This window comes from Hydra vulgaris, chromosome 05 (assembly GCF_038396675.1).
Source record: "Hydra vulgaris chromosome 05, alternate assembly HydraT2T_AEP".
NCBI classification, from domain to species: Eukaryota; Metazoa; Cnidaria; class Hydrozoa; order Anthoathecata; family Hydridae; genus Hydra; species Hydra vulgaris.
This window is the reverse complement of record NC_088924.1, coordinates 640,001-665,000: the sequence shown is the minus strand read 5'-3', so window position 1 is coordinate 665,000 and position 25,000 is coordinate 640,001. Positions and strand designations below refer to the sequence as shown.

Sequence of the window (25,000 nt, the reverse complement as noted above, 5' to 3'; positions counted from 1 at the left end):
ATAATATAATAAAAAGTATTTAATAAGTTATTCTATTAAGTTATTATTAAATACTTATATTATTAAATACTATAATATAAAAATATACTTGATTTTATAATATAAAAATATGATATTTTTATATTATAGTATCAAGTATTTAATAATAAAAATATTGTATTATTAGTATTGTTAGACGCATAGTAAAAAATGAAAACTATAATAAACATAATAGTTCTATATATTCTATCAAATTATATAATTTCTGTAAAAGTAAAAGGATCAGACTTAATTTAGTGACGAGTAACACAAGAATAAATTTTAATAGATAGCACAAGAGGCGCTAGCTCTTTAGAGCAGTGCCCATTAGGTTTATGACTTTTTTTCAACCCATGCTCCTGAATTGTAGTTTAATGAGCTTTTACCTTATAAGCACGAAATGAACTATTTGCATATCTTTTGAAAAAAGTTCCCCCTGCCATTCAAAAATCGGTTTTGACCTAAGTACTACTATGTATTCAAATGTATTTAGAATGTCATAGTCAGTACAATAAAATTTCAATCCAACAATGACTTAGACTGTTGACCTTGCTCTTGCTCTTGCTTATTGCATAGAAGGAGTAGAAGTTGTCTTTATTTTTTGCATGACAAATACATTTCCTTTATTACTTTGATTGCGCACGTTGCGCATTGATTACTTCTGGGGAACTGTAGTATGGATGGCTCTTGCTTCCAGTGATTTTTCAAAGAGCTTAAAGCCTTTTTGCATGGATTCTTTGAAGTACTTCAGCCAAGTTATTAAAGTCGTTTTTGTTGTACAGTTGGTCTATAAACAATGGTCTGCCCAGCCTTACGATACAAATTAACATACTCTCTGCAGAATTATCCTTGTTGTTGTTGTTGAAGGAATTAAAAAAAAGGCTAGGACTGCTAATATAGCTTTTGAATGATAGTATAGCTCTGGAATTCCACCTTGCATTGCTGATGTTGGGTAATTTCTGAAACCTGATCAATGGAAAATGTCCTTTTTCATTAAAAAGTTGGAACACTTGAGTGACATAAAATCAAAGTTTCATACCATCTCTCCGGTCTGATGTTTCGAGAATTACTTCTATTTCGTTATCAAGCTGTGTTTTCATTTGTTCGTACTCCTTCAACAGTTGAGATACAAATGGATATTTGATGTTTGGCGATTGTGTTTTACTTCCAAGTCCTTCATCCATCACCAAGCGGAGGATTCTATCTAATACATGTTGTTGACAACTGATAAACTGAGGTTTGTTGATGCATTTCTCTGTAAACATTCGTTGCAATATTACAGCAATACCATTTTTTTTTCCAGTGTTAACGCTGGACGCTGGTGGTATCTGCAACAATTATCTGTATTGAATTCCATAGATAAAATTCATCAAGGACTTTACAAATTCCTTGAGCAATAGTTTTTTCCCTGCCATCTACCAAACTCAGGGCATCCAATTTGATTGCTCTTCTTTCATTTTTAAGGACGACCACTTGATAATCGATTCCGTTGATTTGCTTGCTATCAAAGTGTAAGGACCAACTTTCCACATACAACTTTTCAATCATTTCTTTTTTCAGCTTGATTGCCTCTTTGATTGTTGACTTGTAAACAGCTGATTGACATGGAGTTGGGGTATCAATGCCTTCACAAGCTAATTGCTTGCATATGTTAGCAGCTTTTTTCTTTTAGAGGAATAGATCGTTTCTTTACTGGCCGCTTGGCCTGTAGAGTATCCCACTGTTCCTTTGCTTTCCACTTGGAGGTGGTACAATCACTTATCCTCAGAAGGTAACCATGTTCCATCCACTTTAGTAATATCAAAAATTTTATCAAGGGGTTTGTAGCTTCCTTGTTCAACACATTCATCATAACATTTCAGTTTTTTAACAAGCTTTGCTTGTATAACTTGATCAGATGCATGAGGAAAACTCTATTTTTCCACAATTCGGTGACTTCTTTAGAAATTTCCGCTATTTGCTCCTTTCTTCCTTTGATTTTTGGTTCAAGGAAATGGTAGTTTCCTATAATATGCTTTTGGAGAGGCATTCTGCACTTTTCTTCAGCTAATATTCTTCTAAAGTGACCATTCTTCTTTTATGAGTCTTCAAATTTTACCAAATTATTGGTCCAGGCATCCTTGTTCTTCTGAATGCTACTATTGCTAGGCTTGTACATCGCCATGTGTTGCTTCTGCAATAACTATAAAATTAGATAAGCAGCTATATATACACAGTCTAAATTGTTCTTAAATATTCTAAATTGTTCCAGAATGTTCTAAATTTTTCTAGAATATTCTAAATTGTTCTAAAATATTCTTAATTGTTCTAGAATGTTCTAAATTGTTCCAGAGTGTTCTAAATTGTTCCAGAATGTTCTAAAGTCATCTAAAATAATATGGAATTTTCCAAAATGTTCCAAAGTTCTAAACGCTTCAAATCTATACAAGTTTTAAATGATTTTCAGCAAAGCCACACATATTAGTAGTAGCAGTAACAAGATTTAATAAATGATGATTCGTAATTTTAATTGCGGGGTGACCTTTTTTTACAACCAAGAGGAATTGAACATGTTTTCAATGTTTTCTAACAAAAGTTCGTCGATTTATGACACAGGAAATTTTTTTTTTTAAAAAGTGAAAAAGTCATTACCCTAGTCCAAATGTATTGTAAACTATGTTTACAATACATTTTTGCATCTTGTCTAAAAGAGAAATGGCATCATTAGAAAATCCGCCCCAGATCTGGCAACAGTATTCCACACAAGAATGGACTTGAGATTTATAAAGATAAAGAATAGAATCCTGAGTAAGAAAGTGGCGAGCACAATAAAGAGATGCAACCTTAGCAGGTGGTTATATTTGCAATTAATTTGATGTATGGTTTCCAAGAAAGATAAAAGTTAATCTTAAAAGATAAAGGGTAGGTGACTTTTCAAGTACATTACGGTTCATAAATATAGGAAGATCTAGATTATTGCGATATCAGTTAGTTTAAAAAAATATGTGAACCAAGAATGTTTATTAAACAAAAAATCAGAATTGATTTCTAAATGCAGGCATGAAAATAAGTTACTCCTAAAAAACTATAAAAATAAGTGAGTTCAATAAAATAATAATGTTAAATCCCCTCTTTAAGAATATATTAAAAAAAAAATGCAGAAGTAAACAATTCTAAAGAATATATATATATATATATATATATATATATATATATATATATATATATATATGTATATATATATATATATATATATATATATATATATATATATATATATATATATATATATATATATATATATATATATATAATATATATATATATATATATAAATTCTTCTAGATGCATATCTTGTTTTTATGTAGGTTATTGAATTAGTCATCTTTTTTTTTAGATCATTGTGTATATCCTCCTATCAAACCCCAGTTTGTTAATGTCAATCACATGATTATTATGGTCGGACTACCTGCTAGGGGAAAGACGTACATTGCAAGAAAGTTATGTAGATATTTAAATTGGTGTGGTATAGCTTCTAAAGGTATTTTATATGTATTATATAGCAATTAACTGTTTTCTATAATTACCATATATTTTAACATATAAATTTATTGAAGGACACTTTTCTGTAAAATAGCATAGACTCTAGTGAGCCTCTTTCCCTCCTCTCAAAAAAACAAAAAAAAAACGATTTTTCACAGTTTTTGATCATTTTCTATTTCTTTTTCTTAGTATTATCTGTTGGAGAATATCGTCGGAAAGCAGCTGGAACAGATCTTAAGCATGAATTTTTTATAAGAAGTAATATTGAGGCTGAAAAAATTAGACAGTAAGTAATCTTATCTTCAAATTGTGTACATCTTTTTTTTTCCTTTTTTCCTAGTTTTTATTGTTCTTCACTTAAGTTTCCATGGTTACACTTGGTTTGTTTGCTCAAGTTTTTAAAATACCATTTTCTAATTTAAATTCTTATGTAGTATGTTCCCTCTTGATCTTTACAGGTCCCTTGTATTATCATGCCCATCTTTTTTCTTTTCATAACTATCTTAAATTAAAGGATTGAGAGAGGGCTGTGACAAAAAGAAAACTTCTCCTGGCTCAAAGTGAAGCATATTTTTATATAAAAAGTTATTATATAATTTTTACTATATAAATTACACACATGCAACATTCTATCAATCTGTTTAAGATCTATTTAAGGTTCATCAGGAAGAATGTCTAAATTACAAAATGCAAATCATAAAAAAGTTTATTTAATATCAATTTAGAATTGATTTTTAATTTTTGTACCTTTTTTTTTTTAATTATAATTTATTCCCAACATGGCTGCAACAACCACTATTAATTTCGGAAAAAAAAAGAGTATAGTTATAAAGCAAGGGGTATGTTGACTTAAAAAGTTTAAAGTTGAGAGAGAGTTTTAAAGGGTTAAAGTGCGGGGGGAAAAAATAGACGAATAAGAGTTTTTACAGCATGCAGGGACAGGTACAGTAGACGAATGAGACTTAGCTGAATGATGAGTCAATTGAGAATTTTAGTTAATGCAACTAGAGATGATAACTCCTTTGAGCAGCAATCATAATAGTATTTGTAGAAATACTATTTCTACAAATACTATTATAACAAATACTATATTTAGAAAAGATAAAGAGATGCAACTTTATGTTGATGGGAAAGAGACTCAAACTTAGCAGAAACTGTATTGCAATAGTAGATAACTGAGTTTTGTTGGAGTTAAAATTTACAAGCCACTGTGAGCCCCAATCTGATACAGAAGTGATATCAGATTCAAGATCCCTTGCCTGCTCTAAGTGATTGAAAAGAGAAGACTTTTTGTCAGAAAAGGAGTATAAAATTGAGACATCAGCAAAAAAACCTACTTAAGATGCAAGGCTGTCTGGAAGATCTTTAATGTAGATAAGAAACAAAATAGGACCGAGGATAAAACTATGAGGTACCCCAGAAGATACTGGAAATGAAAAAGTGTTGGCCTGCAAAGATGAATTTAATAAAGTGGTTAGAAAGAAATGATAGACTTCCTGGATATTTCCCATATAAAGCAAGCTTGTGGAGAAGACCAGCATGCAGTGAGCATGTCAAGAGCGATAGCCCTAGCCTCACCACGTCCCTCTAATGCATGATAAAATCTTTCAGTCACAGCAGCTTGCAAATCAGCTGTAGGATAGGATCGAAAACTTTATTGATTGTCTGACAGTAAGTTATTTGACTCAAGGTGGGATGTGAGAAATTTGTTGATCGAAGACTCAAAGATATTGCTAACAACAGAAGGAAGATTGATGAGATGATTATTGGAGGGGCAAAATGTTCTCTGGAATTTTTGAAAATTTAAACAATAGATGCGATTTTCTAGCAAGCAGGAAAACAAGACTCAGTCAAGCACTTATTAAATAGTTTAGGGAGAATTAAAGAGAGTTTTGGAGAACAATTTTGTAAGACCATATTAGGAATGTTGTCTGAACCACAAGCTGTAGAAGAGTTTAATTGAGATATGACTTTAGCAACAAAGACTAGAGTGATTTGAATGTCTAACAACGGGTTAACTTTTTTAATTGGAATAGAAGAAAAAGATTAGCCATAAGAGTCGATTTAGAAGAAAAGTTCTTTAAAAATAGTTCTGTCTTATCTTTGGGAGAAGTAATAAGATTAGTCCCATGAATTTTCCAGATTGTCTTTAGAGCTTAATTTCTCAGATAAGATACAAGATTTAGTGAACTGAGAATTATGGAGCTTAGCATTAAACAGCACTTTTTTACGCCAATTTCTTGCAAAAATAAGTAGCAGGAGGTTTTGTAGGAGGCGCATTTATCAGCTGAAACAGAAAAGACGATAGCTCTAGAACCGTCACGAAGAAAATCACAAAAAGAATCCCAGTCAGCTTTAGGGTAGTAGTAAGTCATGTGATTATCGGGTGAGTCTGAAAAAGAATCTAAGGGAAAAAAGAGAGTAATTGAACACAAGCTAGGATTGTAAAAATATAAGGTAGACAAGACATAAATCAAGGAGGAAAGATAAATGATCAGAGTTGTCAAGAAATGTTAACTATCTGAGCAACAGGTTGAGAAATGTAGAAGTTATAGGCTTTAGTGCCAACAGGATCAGTGACATTTGAGCCATGCCATTTATTTTGATGAGCATTTAAGTCACCCTTAACAGCAATATTGACAGAGGGGTAAAGAGAGAGGGCATGATCAATTCGATCAGAAATTACATGAAAAGATTGCTGTCTTGGGAAGAAGGAGAAAACAAATAACAATGAGAAAGGTGATAGTGTGAAGAGGTGCTAAATGGAAGCACATTAAAGAATGGTCAAAAGATTGAACCTGATTTTACGACAAATAGGTGAACTGATGCATATGTATACCCCCAAATCAAGCATGTGACTGTTGGATTCTTTGCGAATCAAAGGATAGTACCCATCAACGCAAAGATCTAAAGAAGGAATAGTGGAGTTTAAATTCGTCATGCTAAGTTCAAGCAAGTCAGGTGAATTTTGCAAAAGGTTCAACTCAACTGATGGAAGATTGCTTGGCAGACCACGAATATTTGTTAACAATATGATAAAATAGTTAGGTGGTGGGGATGGTTTTTAATATTTAAAGTTTAGGGTTACTTTCAGCATGAGTTAAGTTTAATGAGAACTTGACTCATTCATAGATAAAGCATGAACTTCTAAGCAATGAGCTATGCAGTTGTTTCAATCTTGTTATCTAACCCTAAGCCATAACATAGGGCTCCTTATGTGGCCTTTGCAATGCGAATTAAAAGCATTAACAAGGACACCATCTATGCGCAACATGGCACTGTTAATACTTTGATATTTTGCAGCTGTTTATAGAATCAGCCTCTCTGATAGCTACCGCAGAGTTCAGAAACCTTGAGCTGGCCTCAGAACCATGAAACTAGGTTTTAGAGCTTTACCCTCATTAGAAGATAACAGTAAGAGTTACATAGCAACTATTAAGGATGCCCAAGTAAAAACATAAGGTGAGTCAAGAAGATCCAGCCTTCATAATCCTAGGCAGGAAACAGTGTAACACAGGTTTACATCTACCCTAGCCTAATAGTTCAAGGTTGGTCAGCAGAATTATTCTACTTACCCCTAAAATCTTTGCAGAGAAAGCCTTCTACAAGACAGTAGCTGGATGCAGTTTACATCTGCCCAAGATAAGTATATTTATTGAGACACTATCTCTAGCTTTTACTCAACCTAGAACCCTAAGGCAGGGTATTTTTATAACAATTTTTGTTATAAATATTTTATTTGTACCATTTTCATTTTATAGACCAAAATATTTATTTGCTACTTGAAGCGTGGTTTGAATCCGTCGAAAGTGTGTGTGTGTTGGGAGGGGGGGGGGGGAAGGGCAACTCCTCTATATCTAAATAAAAAACAACATTTTTAAAACAAAAGGTCCTCAAAAAACATTGCCTAAGGTATAAACTATATCCAAAATGTTAAAAAAGTGCAAAACCTGGTCAAATGACTACCAGTTCGTAAAATAACTAAAAAAGCAGATCTCATAAATTTTTTTGTATTGACTCTTGAAACCAACTTAAATACATTTACTTTCAAAGTTAAGTGAAAAAATAACTATTTAAACCCTATTTTTTATATTGTATTACCATAAAATAGTATCTGATAACATTTTAAGAATTGTATTTTGATTTTCTCAACAAAGTATTTATTAACAAATAGCTCAATGTACTCTTTTTATACAAATACTCTATAATACTATTTTTAAAGATGGTGAAAATGTTCATTATAAGTTGTATGCTATGAGTTTCAGCTGCCCAATCTCTTATAACTTAAATTATTTTAGTAGTTCTTTTAAGATGCTTACTGTTTAGATCAATTATGCAGCGCAACAATCTTTCTTTGTACTCTGGATGATTATTGTTTCGCTTATACCTCGACCAATGTTGATTAAAATCTTGATGAGAAGTTTCGACAGTTGGTTCACTATAGGGCCCCAATAGGGGATCCTTTGTGACTGATGAAATCCTTGATGTGGTAGAAGACAGCGTGAATTATAGGTGTTACGCTGGCACCAGTTATCATTAAGTAACACCTTTTGAAATTTTCAACTTTTTCAGCGAAATCCGGCTAAAGGATGTATCCAAAGCCTCCACAACTAAATTGAAGATTTTGAATGCTTCAATCATGCACAAAATGTTGGGAACCATGTTTGTACCAGCAAGTTGCTGCAGCACCTTCACATTTTTAAGTAGTTTCCTGCATTCATTTTCCTCAAACTGGCCCCCATGATATGGGCTCAGTTAAATGTGGAGGGCGGCTGGCCACTTAACAGCTTCTATCCAAGCAGTTTTAAGGATCTTGGAAAGATGGTTGACAACTCCTAAGAGGAGATGCAATTCCATCGGTGGGATAATTTCCAAAATCAGAACATTGACTGGCCTGCAGATGAATGGCTTTCAAATGACATTGCAGAACAGCTTTGCATTAGCAACAACCCCGCCAGACTGCTGAAAAGACGCGAGGCTTGAATTGGATGAGCCCAGTATTCGCAAGTTTCTAGATTTGGGAAGGCACTTTGATTTGGGAAGGCACTTGGTGCGTACTTGAATGGGTTTGAAGACCACAAACTATATTTGCAACTGTCATATTACAAGCCCAAATTAGTTTAACTCCATTTGCATTAATCAGTGACCATATTTGTTCAATATTGAAGTGTGTTTCAGGCAAATCTTCTGATACCCCAACAAGAATTTGTCTCTTGACTCCAGTGTCTTTACCAATCCTTTGAGTGAGAGGTTGTTGTTGTCTCGGTGAGCTGGTTTCATCTCGTAACGCAGTATCGACAATTCTTAGGCAAAACTTGAGAAAACCTTTGCCACCATCAGTTCCGAGCTTAACAAAATAGCCAGCAGAAACTTTAGTTATAAACAAAGTTTATTGTAACTGCAAAATATGTATGTTTTGGTTTTAGGTCAAAGTAGTGTTAAGTCACCATCAAGCGCTCCAAAATTGACTATTATAGCCCTTTTAAATATACAATTAAATACGGGTCTATCAAATAATGGATTAAAGAAACTTGTTAAAACTTTAAACAAAACATCAAGTAGCAAGATGGTAGAACCGAATCTTTACACAAATTTTCTAAGAGCAGGTAAACATTTGAGCGATTTCTTCATCTGCAGGGAATTAAAAATCACTGACGGAAATTTAGCCGGACAGAATAACATGATTCATAAGATTTGATAAATCATTGCAGTGAGCAACAACCCAAATTGTACCAGAATCTCCTTTTCCGTCCGTGATTTTTAATTCACGCTGTTGGAGAAATCGCTTAAGTGTTTACCTGTTCTTAGAAAATTCATGTAGATATTCGGTTCTACCATTTTGCTGCTTGGTGTTTGGTTTACAGTTTTAACAATTTTCTTTTATCTGTTATATGATAGACTCGTATTTTATTGTACATTTACAAGGGCTATACTTTGTATACTATGTATGTTTTGGTTTTAGGTCACTACTTTGACCTAAAACCCAAACATACATATTTTATAGTTTCAATAAACTTTTTTTAGTAAGGTTGTGTAAAACTTTCAAATTATTAGATTTTAAAGAAATTAGACACTTTTTAGAAACTTGTCAATAATATACTTTCTAAAGTTAGTGTTCTAGTGTTATTTCAAGACTTTATTTCAATATATATGTAAAATTTAAGTATAACATTTACCTGGGGTAACTGTAAGTGGAGGCCCGCCGGATACTTTAGCAAGTAGAATAATTCCATTCGGAGATAATACTTTATTTGAAATAACTCGAGATGCGATTTGTTTGGCTGCTTTAGCATCTTTTGCTAGTAAAGATTGAAGGTTTTCCCTGAACATTATTTGAGAACATTGGTGGGGCAAATCTTTTCCTATAGAGCTGAGGTATGTATTGCAATGCACATTTGGTTTTTTCTCAATAGTGGTTTGCTTTACGAGAGGATGTTTATTTTGCAGCTTTGAACAACCTATTCGTCATATTAGGCAACAACAGATTGTGCTTCTTATTTCAGCTCTCACTTGTATTGACTTAAAATCAAACAAAGGAGGGAGTTCAACTTCATTCCCCTCTTGTTTCCTGCGCAAAGTATTACTACACAATTCACAGAATCCTTTTGGTATCCGAGTATCACTGATATCAATCTTTGTCTTGTACAGTTGGCATATTCGATCTGCTTAGAAAGTAGTAGGCTGTCTTGAATATTTTTTAGAGAGGAATTTCCCCCCCCCCCTCCTTCTCCTCCCCTTCCCCCCACTTTGAAAGCCGTGTCGACAGATTCAAACCACGCCTTAAGTAGCAAATCAATATTTTGGTCTATAAAATAAAAATCGTCCAAACGAGATATTTATAATAAAAGTTGTTGGTATTACATAGTAGAACACTCATGTAACCATTTTATTGCATAATATTTTAAAAATAGTGACCGAATATCAAAGCAATCGGTAACGCTTTGAGGTATAAGTAGAAAAAAACTGACAAAATTTAAACTAAAACTGCCATAAATCCTAAACCAGTCAACCAATTAACTGAAATTTTGTCTAGAATTTGGTGTGGCTATAGGCTACATTTGCCCCAATTTTTATCAAACTATGTAGTGGTTCATATACTACAAGTGTTTTTTATTAGTGCACTATGAAGTCAAAATTTTACTTAATTTGAACATTCAAGATGAATTTTTTTCTGCAGACAAATTTAAAAGATTTCAAAATTTGCATCACAGGGTACCTTGATGTGTTAGCTATCTTTCCGTATAAGTGGCATTCTTGGGTCAGCTAAGTAGGCATTATCAGGATCCGTGCTAACCGAGTGTGATGATTCTGAACCTGACCTGACCTGGAATCAGTAAAAGGAATTACTTCCCGCAAACAGTACTTAAAACACCAGGCATGAAATTATGGAAATACATTAGGAAAAACAGTACATTAAACAAATTACTAGGGATTATGGTGAGTGTAGGTTTTATAGTAGGAGTAAGTTGTTTGTTACTGAACTTACACTGCATCAATGATTTGAACAGAACACAAACATACATAAAGAAACTTACGGGTAATCAAACATTGTGCCAGAGGTTCAGACAGAATGCCAACACACATAAAGTAATTTATGGGCAAGTCAACACTGCGCCAGAAGTTTAGACAGAACACAAACATACTTATAAAGTAAATTACAGGTGAGCTAATACTGTAACCAAGAAATATGTGAAAGTAATATGTAACAGTTTTGAAAAGTGTTAAAATTTCAACAATTTTACTCAAGTCTTTTGTTTTTATAATTTTTTAACTTTTTAAGGGACCTTTTCAAGTCTACATTTAATTATCAGTTATGATATTTAATTAAATAAAGTTTCTGTATCTAAATGAGTAATTATTTCAATGACAATGAGCACATTTCTTGAAAACACAGCTTTCAATTTTTAGAAACATTATAATTTATTTGGTTTATTTTAAAATGAATCAAATAAGTTAGTTGTTAATATTATTTCTTTTGGATGCCATACATATTATGACAGCACGACCTTTTTTTTATTTATTTTAAAATGTTTATTGTGGTTAATAATTTTGTCACTTGCCCTTGGATAAGTTAATATATTGTTTATTGGGGTTTTTTACTTATACAATTAGAAACAGTTTGTCAAGAGAACAAAGTAATGCTAGGCTGAAGAATAAGATAGAGAAAGAAAATGACAAGTTATTTACTTAATTTTATAGAAAATAATTTTTAATAAATAGTCTTTATTAAAAGTAATACTTGTTTAACTTAGCAGTTAATTTTGCATGATTTAGCAGTAAACATTGCATAACTTACCAGTAAATTTTGCATAACTTAGCAGTAAATTTTGCATAAATTAGCAGTAAATTTTGCATGTTGTTAAAAAATATTGATTATGTCAATTATCAATTTTCCAATTCAATTTAAAATAAAATTTATTAATTAAAATTAGTTAAAATAAATATTGTATGTATATATATAAAAATTAGTAGAAAATCACTTAACAAAAATTTTTCTCATTTTACACTGTGTTTCATCAATAAAGACTCATCAGAAATGACTGATCAAATTAATAAATCTTCAATTTATAGATTTATTTATTTGATCATTCATTTCTGTTGAGTCTTTATTGATGAAACACACTGTTCAGAAATGACTGATCAAACTAATAAATCTTCAATTTATAGATTTATTTATTTGATCATTCATTTCTGTTGAGTCTTTATTGATGAAGCACACTGTAAAATGAGAAAAATTTTTGTTAAGTGATTTTTTACTAATTTATAATTGCTCTGTTCTTTTATTCTCTGTAATTTATTTTTCTCTGTTCTTTAGAATATTAAAAAAAAATGATAATAGACTTTGATTTAAAAAATTTTGTTTTGAAGGAATATAAAATTTAGTTTCAAATGAATTTAAAATTTTGCAATTTTTATTTAAGTTTTTTTCTAATTTTTTTAAGAAATAATTTATAAAGAAATATAAGGCCAAGTGAAAAAAAGATTTTACTAAGTAACTTTTCAGCTTTACATGAATAAAAACTTGAGCAATTTGCTCAAATTTTATTTATGTAGGGCTGAGCATTTACTGAGCGTTTTTGAATTAAATTGCTTAACTTTACATGAATAAAAGTTTGAGTGATTTTACTCAAATTTTTAATCATGCAAAGCTGAACAATTACTCAAAAAATGCTGAGTAAAAGCAATTGCTTTTTTTTATTTAACAGTCCTATAATCTTTTTCAAATACCAAATAATTTTTGCTAATAAAAGTTTAAATAATTTTTAGAGAGGTTTAAAATTTAATTTAGTTCAAGTATCTCGTAAGATTATTAAAATATCGCATAAAATTATTAAAAATCATTAAAATGTCATTAAAGTATCGTGTACTTTCAAAATACTTTCAAAATACTTTCAAAATACTTTCGAAACACTTTCAAAATACTTTCGAAAATTCAATAGTTTTTAAACTTCTGTAACAAAAAAGACCTGGATGATCATGTATGTAACAAATAAGACCTGGTCATGATCATGTATGTAACAAATAAGACCTGGTCATGATCATGTATGTAACAAATAAGACCTGGTCATGATCATGTATGTAACAAATAAGACCTGGTCATGATCATGTATGTAACAAATAAGACCTGGTCATGATCATGTATGTGACAAATAAGACCTGGTCATGATCATGTATGTAAGAAATAAGACCTGGATGATCAAGTATGTAAAAAGTCTTAGACTGCAGTTTATGGAAATGTGAATGTTGACTTCATAAATTATTGCACAAAATTATTTATATGTAATACCTAATGAAACAACTAAAATTTTGCAAAATTTTAGTGTTTTTTAATTACTTTTTTATCAGAAAAAATAATTAATCTCAAAAAGTTAACACTAGCAAACCCACATATTTTTAAACTCCTATAACAAAGAGGAGTAAGATGCTTTTTAATTAAATTGCACAAACTTAGCACTTTTAAACAAAAAAAAATAAAAGAATGACCCCTTTTGTTTAAATTTTTGTAAATTATTAAAAAATGTTAATGCAAATAGTTTTACATTATTTTTATATATTTTTTAAAGGGAAAGATGTGTTTACTAAAAGTTTATTTCTAGAAATTAATAAAAGGATTAAAACCAATTTTTGACCATCATCTCCACTCCTTTAATAATAATGAAGCTCGCTGAATTTGACTTATTTGAAATTTTTATTGCTGAGTATAATAAACAACCAAAACCTATTTCTGCAAATATAATAGGTTGTTACTGATAATTGCTAAGGCACTTGACATTTTGCACAAAAAACATTAGTTAAAAATAGCTGGCAAATCATAAAAAACTTTTTCAACTGCTAATTATAATAAATTGCCTAGTTTGAAACATGTCAGAGAAAAAAAATCTGAAGTAACACCAATTATTATGAATTATCTTGAACCTAATTCTGGTGTTTACTTTAGTATATTTCTGGCTATTAAACTGACAATGCAAAGGATATTTGAGAACTTTATTTTAGCTATAAACATTGAAAATATACTAATGAAAATAAAGTTTAGATTTGATGGTAGCGCAAGCCATGCAATATTTAATGCGGTAGTGGTGTAGTGGTAAAGCGCTCGCTTCATAAGCGGGAGGTTCCGAGTTCGATCCCCACCACGTCCCTGGTAGTACCGCGCTCAACTTGTTTCTCCGCGCAGCGGCCTTGTTTGTCATGGTTTGTGTTTCGGAGTTATAGAGTTAAGAGAGGGTTATAACCACTATTAAGTAACCTCCTCATCTGTAGTGGCTTTATCGGCCTTGAGGAGGTGAATAACAAAAAAAAAAAAAAAAAAAAAATTTAAAATGTAATGTCAACACTAGCAATATCATACTGACAATGTTCTGTCCATTTTCACTTGAAATAGAAGCAGGTTTGTTAATATGGTTGCAAAAATCACCAAATGCCCCATTGACTTACAAAGCACTGAGTCTTCAAATGGGAAAAGAATCAAGAAAAACTCTTCAATCATTGTCTGTCTTTAATTCTGACATTAAAGTGTTAAAAAAAAAAGGTTTCCTTATGTATAAAGAGGGAAAATAATTTAATGTATAGGTGATAGTGCAGTCATACATGATGGATATGAAAGTAGTGAATCTTTTTTTAGGAGTCAAAGGTGCATTCTGTGATCTGTGCACACGCTCAAAAGATCAGTGTTTGAATATTGAAAGAATTGAAAATGGTTTTGTAGTCAATTGAGAAACTTCAACTATAAATGAAGTATTATATAAATACCAACTTGAACAAGAAGACGATCCTTTACTTAAAAAAACCCTGTTTATATCACAAGGACAAACCTTCAAACCAATTCCAACCTGTGATGTAAAAGCAATACAAGTTAATTGTTATCTTGTAATAGTGTTCATATTATTCTATATTCTTAATATGTGAACATACTTGATATTAAAAATTATTACATTTTAAAAAATACTGTTTTTTTAAATTGATTTTTATAGTTTCTTTATGCTTTACTGGGTACATTTGACTATTTCATGAAGACTGTTGTACATGTGAAAACTGGTGTTTTTGATTGGTCTGAGTCCCCTTTCAGTGGTTCAAATAGATTTCTGAAGCAAGCAGAGACCTCATTACAAATTGAGATATTCAAAAAAACAGGTATAAAATAGGACTACAATAGGAAAAAAAAACAACAACAACAGGTTATATAGCTAAAGGACTATTACATGAAAAATTAAACAAGGATTAAATTATTGCACATTTGCCTGTTGAATATTTTAAATGCAACATTTCAAACAACAACAGGTTATATAGCTAAAGGACTATTACATGAAAAATTAAACAAGGATTAAATTATTGCACATTTGCCTGTTGAATATTTTAAATGCAACATTTCAAACAACAACAGGTTATATAGCTAAAGGACTATTACATGAAAAATTAAACAAGGATTAAATTATTGCACATTTGCCTGTTGAATATTTTTAATTCAACATTTCAAAGTTCGAGTTGGTCCTCTCAGTAATTCTTTAGGTATTTTCCTCAAAAAGAAAAATTTATTTGGATCAATGTAAAAGCCATTGTCTATTCTTATGTAATGAGTTTCTGCCTGTTACATTTACATGTTACATTTACCTTGACCATGGGTCAGTATAACACTATCACTTCGAAAACTGATTGGTCATTTTTGGGAGCTAATTTTAAATAATGAGGAAAGTGGTTTGAAAGTTATAAAATGATGAACATTATCATAAACAAAATGTCCCAAGTAATATTTTATCAGAAGATGACACATTTTAAAATGTTAACATGAATAAATTACATATTTTAGTACTTCTTCTGATAATTTTTTTTGTTTTTGTCATTGATGTACCTTTGTTATCTTTGTATTACAAAATATACATACATATTTATAAATATTTATACGTATTTTTGTTATAACCAATAAAAAAGCAAATTTTATAAAATTTTCAATATTTTGTTACTATAGTATATTTAGGTCAATATATTAAAAAATGTTAAAATCAATGTTTTAACATTTTTCAATATATTGACCTAAAAATCCTAAAGCAAAATTAATTTTTAGTTTTTCCAAAATTTACACATAAAACCATTCTTCAATTCAAAAGTTCTTAATCAACCCCATAGCACTTTCCGTACAAAAGTTATGATCCAATGTCTGTGAAAACAGCTGTTTAGACCACTGTATAAACTTCTGCATAAGCTTGTTTCCTATAGTGTATCTGGAAAAGTTTATAAGATTATCAAATCGTTTCTTTCTAACCACTTTATTATAAATAACTTCTGAGGTACCTTAAGGTTCTATCCTTGGTCCTGTTTTGTTTTTTATCTACATTAATGATCTTCCTGACAACCTTACATCTAAAGTAGCTCTTTTTGCTGATGACTCAACTTTATTCTTCTGTCTTGACAAAAAGCCTTCTCTTTTCAATTGCTCAGAACAGGCAGCTGATCTTGAATCTGATCTCACAGATTGGGGATCACAGTGGCTTGTAAGTTTTAACTCCAACAAAACTCAGTTGTATATTGCAGTACTGTCAGTATTCCTTTATTAATGGCAACCTCTTATTATTATCGTTTACTACTGACCTTTCATGCTAACCATATATACAATTGCTGAATTAGCATCTGCTAAATTTTTACTGCAACAAAACTCAGTTGTATACTGCAAACAACTATCGCAGTACTGTCAACATTACTATATTAATGAATGGCAACCTCTCACTGAGTTTTCTTCTTTACGTTTTCTTGGATTATAATTTACTACTGACTTTAAAGGAAATCATATATACAATTGCTAAATTAGCATTTGCAAAGGTTGCTTCTTTTTATCGTGGTCGCCATTTTCTCTCTCCTGATTCCATTTTCTTCCTCAACAAGTCTCTTATTCGTCCCTGTATTAAACTATTATACTGTTATCATATTTAGGCTGATTCTTCTAATAATGCTCTTTTTTCTTCTAAGCAAGGTCCAAAGTCGCCTTTTAAACGTAGTTGAACCCGCTCTATCCGCTAAGCTTGAGCCCCTTTCATTGTTGTAAAGTTGCTCAAGAATCTCTTTCTCTTTTCTACAAATACCATTATGGTTGCTGATCAAAGGAGCTCTATAACTTTTTCTTTTTTTCTAGTAACTCCCAATTTAATTGTGGTTGCTAGCAGCCTTGCTGGGAGTGAATCAGAATAAAAATAAAAAAATTAATGTTAGTTAAATAATCAGCGTTATTAATGTGTATTTTTTATTTTTCAATTAGTGTTATTAGAGTGTATTTTTATAACAAGATTTTTTTGTTCACTAAACTGTGTTTCTTGAAATACATTTTTTGTTCACTAAGCAGTGTTTCTTGAAATATATTTTTCTATTTTCCAGACAATGTTATTGGAATGCATTAGAGGATGGAGCAGCATGGATGCAAGAAAAACCTGAAAATAAAGTTGTGGTAAAATAACTATTTTTTTGAAACATTTACCTGCCAATAGCTAAGTGTGTCAATTTTTTCTTAATTGTTGACAATTAATGACATATTCTTCTCTCAGCTCTATAACTTTCAAAAACCTTGACAAATAAGTCTTTAACTTTAAAAGTCAAGTTCAATACTTCCATAGACATGGTTATTATGTAGTGTCTCACTTAAAGAGTTATCACCTTTGCCTTTAATGTTTAGTTTTCTGGGTCTTTTGACAAAGAAAAGTTAAACTTTTTTAAGTTGCAATGATCTTCAGCTTAATTTTAGAAACACTAAACATGGTTAGGTGAATTAAATTTTAATTATCTAAATTTATATTTAAACAAAAGTAATGAATCTCAACAGTAGTTATTATAACTACTTGACAGTTGTTATATAATAATTAAAATTGAGAATCATTTAAGAATTTTGCTTACAGGACCTTTATTTCTGATTTCTTTAAACTTTAATGACTAATGATTTGGATAATATTTCTTGAATATCTCAATATTCTTGTTTGAAATGTTTTCACTTTGAAAAGGTTTTTTTTTAAATTAGATGTTTATGTAATTGTTCGAAAAGATTTAGTACTTTATGAAATTGGTGTTTACAAAAAATATGTAATTGTTTTCTTTAAAATGATTGAGTACTTCATAAAATTGGTATTTACAATAAGTATTTAATTATTTTCATCAAAATGTTTGAGTCCGTCATAAAATTGATGTTTACAATAAATATGTTATTGTTTTCTTTGAAATGATTGAGTGCTTCATAAAATTGGTATTTTACAATAAATATGTAATTATTTTCTTCAAAATGTTTGAGTCCTATATAAAGTTGATGTTTACAATAAATATGTAATTGTTTTATTTGAAATGTGTGAGTCCTTCATATAATTGATGTTTTCAATTATCAAATTAATAAAATAATTTTTGCTTTTTAACTATATTTATTAGTAACTGTAACATATTGATTTATTAGTAACTGTAACATTGATTTAAAAAAAAATTATTGATAAGCATACTTTCATAAAGATTTTAGAAAACATAAATATTTTTCCTTAAAATTTATTGACATAAAAATTATATGAAAAATGCTAAAGACTCTTAAAAAAATTGTAACAAAACGTTTTTTAGAAATAATATAAAAAGTACTTATTTTTTATTACAAACGAATAACATTTTTAAAATCTGTATGAAAATATGCTACTTTTGGGTTGTAAAGATATTTGGGTTCAAATGCTAAAGATTTAAACCCAAATATCTTTACAACTTGACGTGATGGTGAAAATTGAGTTGCATATTTGAAATCAAAACAAGAAATGCTATACAAAAAAAAAATTGTTTGCTCTGCACCAGAAAAAAATTTTTATTTGTTGACCTGTGTAATTTATGTAAAAACATCACTATATATTATAATGTTAAGCATGAGAAAATATATACAAACAAAAAAGAAAGTTGCAAGATAACTAGTCTAGATAAGTGTACTTGATTCCATACAACCTAGATCTAGAATCTAGATAAACTTACTTGATCCCACACAACCTTTAATAATAATAATTTTTAATTTATATTGTGTATAAATATTCAAGTGCAATTCTAGTTGAATACTTGTTGCTTGTGGCTAAAATATTTTCTCATGAAATTCAACAGGCCATTATTATGAGATGCTTAATGTTGAAAATTGTAAGAGTTATTATGTTTGATGTGTTCTAATATGCCCTATTTGTTTGACCAACATATGCATAAATGGTGTGCACAAATACTTTATAAATAAATTTAATGAGATAAACTACAATTTTCTTAATGGTTTGAATGTTTTTTTACATCAATTTTTGACACAATCAAGTTTGCAAACTAATTTTTTTTTTTTTTAGATATAAATTACCATGACAGTTACTTTTTTATTGTAAAAATTAATTTAATTTTGTTTGTTAAATCAGTTGACCTCAATAATTATTTTTTTACATGATAATTTGATTAAAATTTATTATTATTTGTTATTTTGACAGAAGTTTTGTGTAAAGATTTCTCAATGCGTACAGTATTGGTTTTATATGTAAACTTATTTATAAATTAGATAAAGTGTAAGTTCTTAATAAAGCTTGAGTAAATTTTTTTTAAATCAATTTTTTTTAAATCTAAGAATTTCCAAATATATTTTCAGTTTTTCACAACTAATTGAAACAAAAGAACAGTTGTTTAATTATTTCAGTTGCGTTACCTGTCAGTATTGGTCAACAGTTTGTAAAATTGCTGACCAATACTGTATTGTACTTATTGTAAAGCAAATGTCAGTATTGGTCAACAATTAAGTTTCTACATAGTTCATAAAAATGATAGCTAAAAGTAAAACTGCACACAAACCCATGGCTATGCCTCTGGTTTACTTGTAGTAAATACTGAATATAAATTTAAAACATCAATTGAGCCAAAATTAATAGTATTTTATAAATAATGGAATGCTGCCATATAAATTTATGACATCAATTGAACCATATTAATAGTATTGTTAACAAGTTACAATAACTAACATGTTGATCTAAGATGTGATGGCTTGAATTTATTTACAAGCGGATTTAATATAGAAACAATAATAGAAAATAGTCTATATAGTCTATACAATAGTCTTACAAATGAATTAAGAGTTAAAATAATTGAATGATCCTTAAGTTTTCCAGGTTTGCGATTTTAAGGATGCACATATAGATAACTTGGTAATTGTTCACTCACTTAACATTTATTAAATACTTGAAAACAAGACATGTTGCGATATTTATTGGCTATAGATTGAATTACATTGTTAAATTTAAATTCTTTGGAAATCAATTGGACACATTTTTTTGACCACTCAGATTAAGTGCTGATAAAGCTAGTGATATTAGGATTCTGGCTCCATAGCAAGTGGTTCAAAATATTCATATAAAGAACTTATAAAACAATACTGATAAAACAGCATGTTAAATAAAAGAATAAAAACAAATCTAATAAAATATCATCAAAAAACAAATTTTTAGTTTACGTTTTTAATTTAATTTATTTCAGTTTGTTATATATAAAAAATAATGATTTATTAAAAAAAAAAAAAAAAATCAAAAGTCTTTATTTATTTTTTCAGCCAAAAGGGGATTTTTTGGCTGAAAAAATAAATAAAGACTTTTGGTTTTTTTTTTTTTTTTAATAAATCATTATTTTTTATATATAACAAACTGAAATAAATTAAATTAAAAACGTAAACTAAAAATTTGTTTTTTGATGATATTTTAATAGAGGGATTTTTTTGAGAAATTTTATCACAAATATTGTAAGGTATAATTAAAATTTTATCAGTTTAGTATAATTAAGTATGGGTGCAAGCAGAAAACTGTGATGTCTCAGTTTTTCATTTTGAGAAAACAAAGAAAGCAAGTATAAAGACTTATGTAATGAACTATATTCATATGTTTTTTTAAGTGCAGGGGGGAACTGCAGGGTCCAGAGGGAAGGTGCGCGGTACCGGAAACTTTTTAAAATTATTTACACAATAATAAATATGCAGCAACATACATATTACAGAGTTATTCATTCTTATATATGCATCTATTTATTTTTATATGCTTGTTAATTCATTCTTACATGCGTATTTATTCATTCTTATATGCGCGTTTATATGCGAGTCAACTATCCATAAAATCTCTAATATAATTTTATATAAACAATAAATAGGCTTTCATGTTTTATATATACAACAACCTAATTTATATTCAAAATATAAATTAGGTTGTTGCCACTGCTATTTATTTAAAAATGGTTGCCAAGTCAGGGTTTATGTAAGTATGCATATGGTTGTAAAATGGAATTAAATTAAACTCTGTAGTATCCATAATATTTTTAGGATCAGGGTTTATGCCAAGTCAGGATTTATGTAAGTATGCATATGGTTGTAAAATGGAATTAAATTAAACTCTGTAGTACCCATTATATTTTTAAGTTTCCTGATTACCCCATCTGTATTTTGAGGCCTTTCTCCCTGTTTGTAAGGATGCTTTCAAGAAGAAATTTTCAAGAAGTTCTATTGGATTAAGCTGCGGCATGTATGCCAGCAGATATCTAACAGCTATGCCATTAGAGGCTAGTGTTTGTCTAACAGACTTCAGTATAACTTACAATTGTCCATAACAAGCGCCGTACACATTCCACATCTGCATTCCTAATTGCCAATGCCAACATTGAAGTAATGAAAATACAAAATGAATCTGCATACCAGCCTTCAGTTTTTATTTCATTAGCCAGCACTCTCATTGTTGAAACAACACAAATCAAACATTCTTGCCACAATTTGCAGACAACTGTAAAATACCTGGCGCACCTCCATGCGAATAACCGTATGAGCTGTTGGTGTGCACATTAAATTCAGTTTTATCCAAGTTAATAAGTTTTTTAATTTAAAATCTGTAAATTTCACTTGCAAATGCATAGCGTGCATCAATAACTCATGTTGAGTTTTGTTCTACTGGAACATACACTAAATGCTTTCTTGATAAATCCGAGCGTTAGAGTTTTCTTAAAATAGTAGACTGAGACATGTTGAAGCCTGCTGCAGAAAGATTTTCTTTTATTACTTCTTGCATACAAAGATTGTTTTCTTGTACGCATAATTCAATAATATTTTTTATTTAAACGTTATTGGTTTTTTATCTCTTTTTTTTATTATCAGAAATTGACTTAAATGCAGTTGTGTTGCCAAATTCTCCTCTGTTTAACTTAAAGACAAGAATTTAAACAATGCGCTTGGATAAATTATAAGAAGTGGAAACGCTTTTTGTAGATTCATTTCTTTTAACTAAATGCTTAAGCTTTTTAATGTGCTCTTTTGAAACATTTTCCCTATTTTTTGATTGGCACTGCTTTTTTCTTTTCTTCTCAAAGACCTAATACTAAATTCAGTAAGAAAAAGATTTTATATCTTCTCAAAGACCTAATACTAAATTAAGTAAGAAAGAGGGTAGTTGGTACCTTGAATAAACCATCTTTGAATGTAAAAAGTCTTTATCTTAAGTATTTTTAATTCATGTATTTCAAAATAATTTGTTTTGAAAAAACTGCCTTTTTTTAAAACGCATATAAGAATGAGTAAATACGCATGTAAGAATGAACAAACAGGCATATAAAAATGAATAAACGCGCATATAAAAATAAATAACCCTATAAATAGTTAAGGCAACAGCTAAAAAAATCTAAAAAATCAGCTGAAAAAGCCTCTAATCACTAAGAATTTCCATGGCATATCCATGTTTGAATTAGACTCCATGTCTGACAATCGCAAAACCACAAAAATCTCTAAAATTTTGTAGGTATGCATTCAATCAATTAATATAATAATATAATAATAAGTTACTAGTATTTATAAGTAATGTTTATAGTTATTTATAATAATAATAATAAGTCACTTGTTTTCATATAAGTAATATTTATAAAGTTATTTATAATAATAATAATAATAATAAGTCACTTGCTTTTATAAATACTTTAGCCATATACATACAAAGTAAGACAAACATTTAAAAACTCATAAAAAGTAACAACTAACAATGACTTAAAACAATTATTTAAATAGAAAATAAAAAATTGATAATAAAATTAAAAATAATGATACCCATAATAACAATAATAATAATAATAGAAATAACAATAATAAAAAATATTAAAAATAAAAAAATTTATATTATACATTAAAAGAAGTATCAAAATAACAAAACTTGTAAAAAGAATAACAAGTATAAAATAAAAATGAAATAAAGAAAACAATAAGCTGTAAAAACAAAAATGATAAAAATTCATACTTTAAAGTTCTGCATATGCAAACATACATGTACACATATACACATGTATACATATACACATACATACACACATATACATATGCATACAGAAATACATACATCTGTGTACAATGCAATACTTACAAAGGCATATATTTTAAAAACATATACAACTTTAAAAATTTCTAACCAACATTAAAAACAAGTTAAAAAAAACAAACAGTGCAATAAAAACACATGACAAAATGAGCAGTCTACAACAATGCCCATCGAGCAATACACAATAATACCTCAAAAAAAAAAAAGGTTGGCTGCAAGAGCAGGTCTGACTATGTTTACAATGTGTTTTGCCTAAGAGAGAAAAGGTATCATTCCAAGACTTGTTCCATATATGACAACAATATTCCATACAAAGACATATTTGATATTTATAGAGATAATACTAATATTATAAACAAATATAGTGATCACTATATACTAGTATAGTAATATAGTGGTCTCTATATAATAATACCTCAAAAAAAAAAAGGTTGGCTGCAAGAGCAGGTCTGACTATGTTTACAATGTGTTTTGCCTAAGAGAGAAAAGGCATCATTCCAAGACCTGCTCCATATATGACAACACTATTCCATACAAAGACATATTTGATATTTATAGAGATAATACTAGTATTATAAACAAATATAGTGATCACTATATACTAGTATAGTAATATAGTGGTCTCTATATACTAATATTGAGATTAATTATTAAGTAATTATAGAGAGAATATTTTTTATAGAGTAATTATAGAGAGAATAAAATATGGTGTAAGCACAATAAAAACCTTACAATAAGTGGCAAGCACAATAAAAACCTTACAATAGCGAATTCATAACTTTAGGACAATTATGAAAATTTTATCAAGAATCACTTTACAATATGGTTAAGTTTAAAAAAAATTGCTATTTTTATAGTGAACTAATAATAACATTTCAACATTTAAAATTTTAAAAACTTAATAAAATAAATTGCAAAATAAAAAAATATAGAAAAACATTTAAAAAATTTATAAAGAAATTACTTTTTTCAAAATTTTGTTTATTCAAGTTTTTTTTGAAAAAATAAAAATTTACTAATGATATTTTGTTCAAGTGATTATAACCCAATTATAACCTAATAAAAAACACTGATTATACTCTTATAAAAAACTCTGATAATACCCTGATTATAAAACATAAAATATTAAAAACATTTAGTTGATATAAATTAAAAATCCTGTTTTTCTAAGCCTGACACACTTAAAGAATTGTGTGAAAAAGTACTTTTTTTGAACAAAATACTATTAGTAAATTTTTATTTTTTCAAAAAAAAACTTGAATAAACAAAATTTTGAAAAAAATAATTTCTTTATAATTTTTTTAAATGTTTTTCTATATTTTTTTATTTTGCAATTTATTTTATAATGTTTTCAAAATTTTAAATGTTGAAATGTTCACTATAAAAATATTAATTTTATTTAAACTTAACCATATTGTAAAGAGCTTCTTGATAAATTTTCGTAATTGTCCTAATGTTATGAATTCGCTATTGTAAGATATCTGGTTATTGTAATTATTTTTAAATGAAAAAAATATAAAGTTTTGAGGAGAAAAAAAGTGTAACCAATACATTACACCGATTCTGCAGGTGTATTTATTAGTATATTTTTTTATATTACAGGTGTAGTATTTGTGTGAATTCTG

At 29.1% G+C, this 25,000-nt stretch overlaps 1 protein-coding gene across 3 annotated transcripts in view; it reads left to right on the top strand.

Moving 5' to 3' along the window:
- LOC124807432 (6-phosphofructo-2-kinase/fructose-2,6-bisphosphatase 1-like) overlaps positions 1–25,000 on the top strand; it is a 96,584-nt gene that overhangs the window by 1,884 nt on the left and 69,700 nt on the right. For 2 of the 3 annotated variants that reach the window (XM_065797056.1, XM_065797058.1), the window contains exons 2-5: positions 3,395–3,538; positions 3,730–3,826; positions 11,653–11,718; positions 17,401–17,470. In XM_065797056.1, coding sequence (XP_065653128.1) covers positions 3,395–3,538; positions 3,730–3,826; positions 11,653–11,718; positions 17,401–17,470 — 377 coding nt within the window. The remainder of the gene's footprint in view (positions 1–3,394; positions 3,539–3,729; positions 3,827–11,652; positions 11,719–17,400; positions 17,471–25,000) is intronic. The other variant, XM_065797057.1, reaches the window with a different exon arrangement.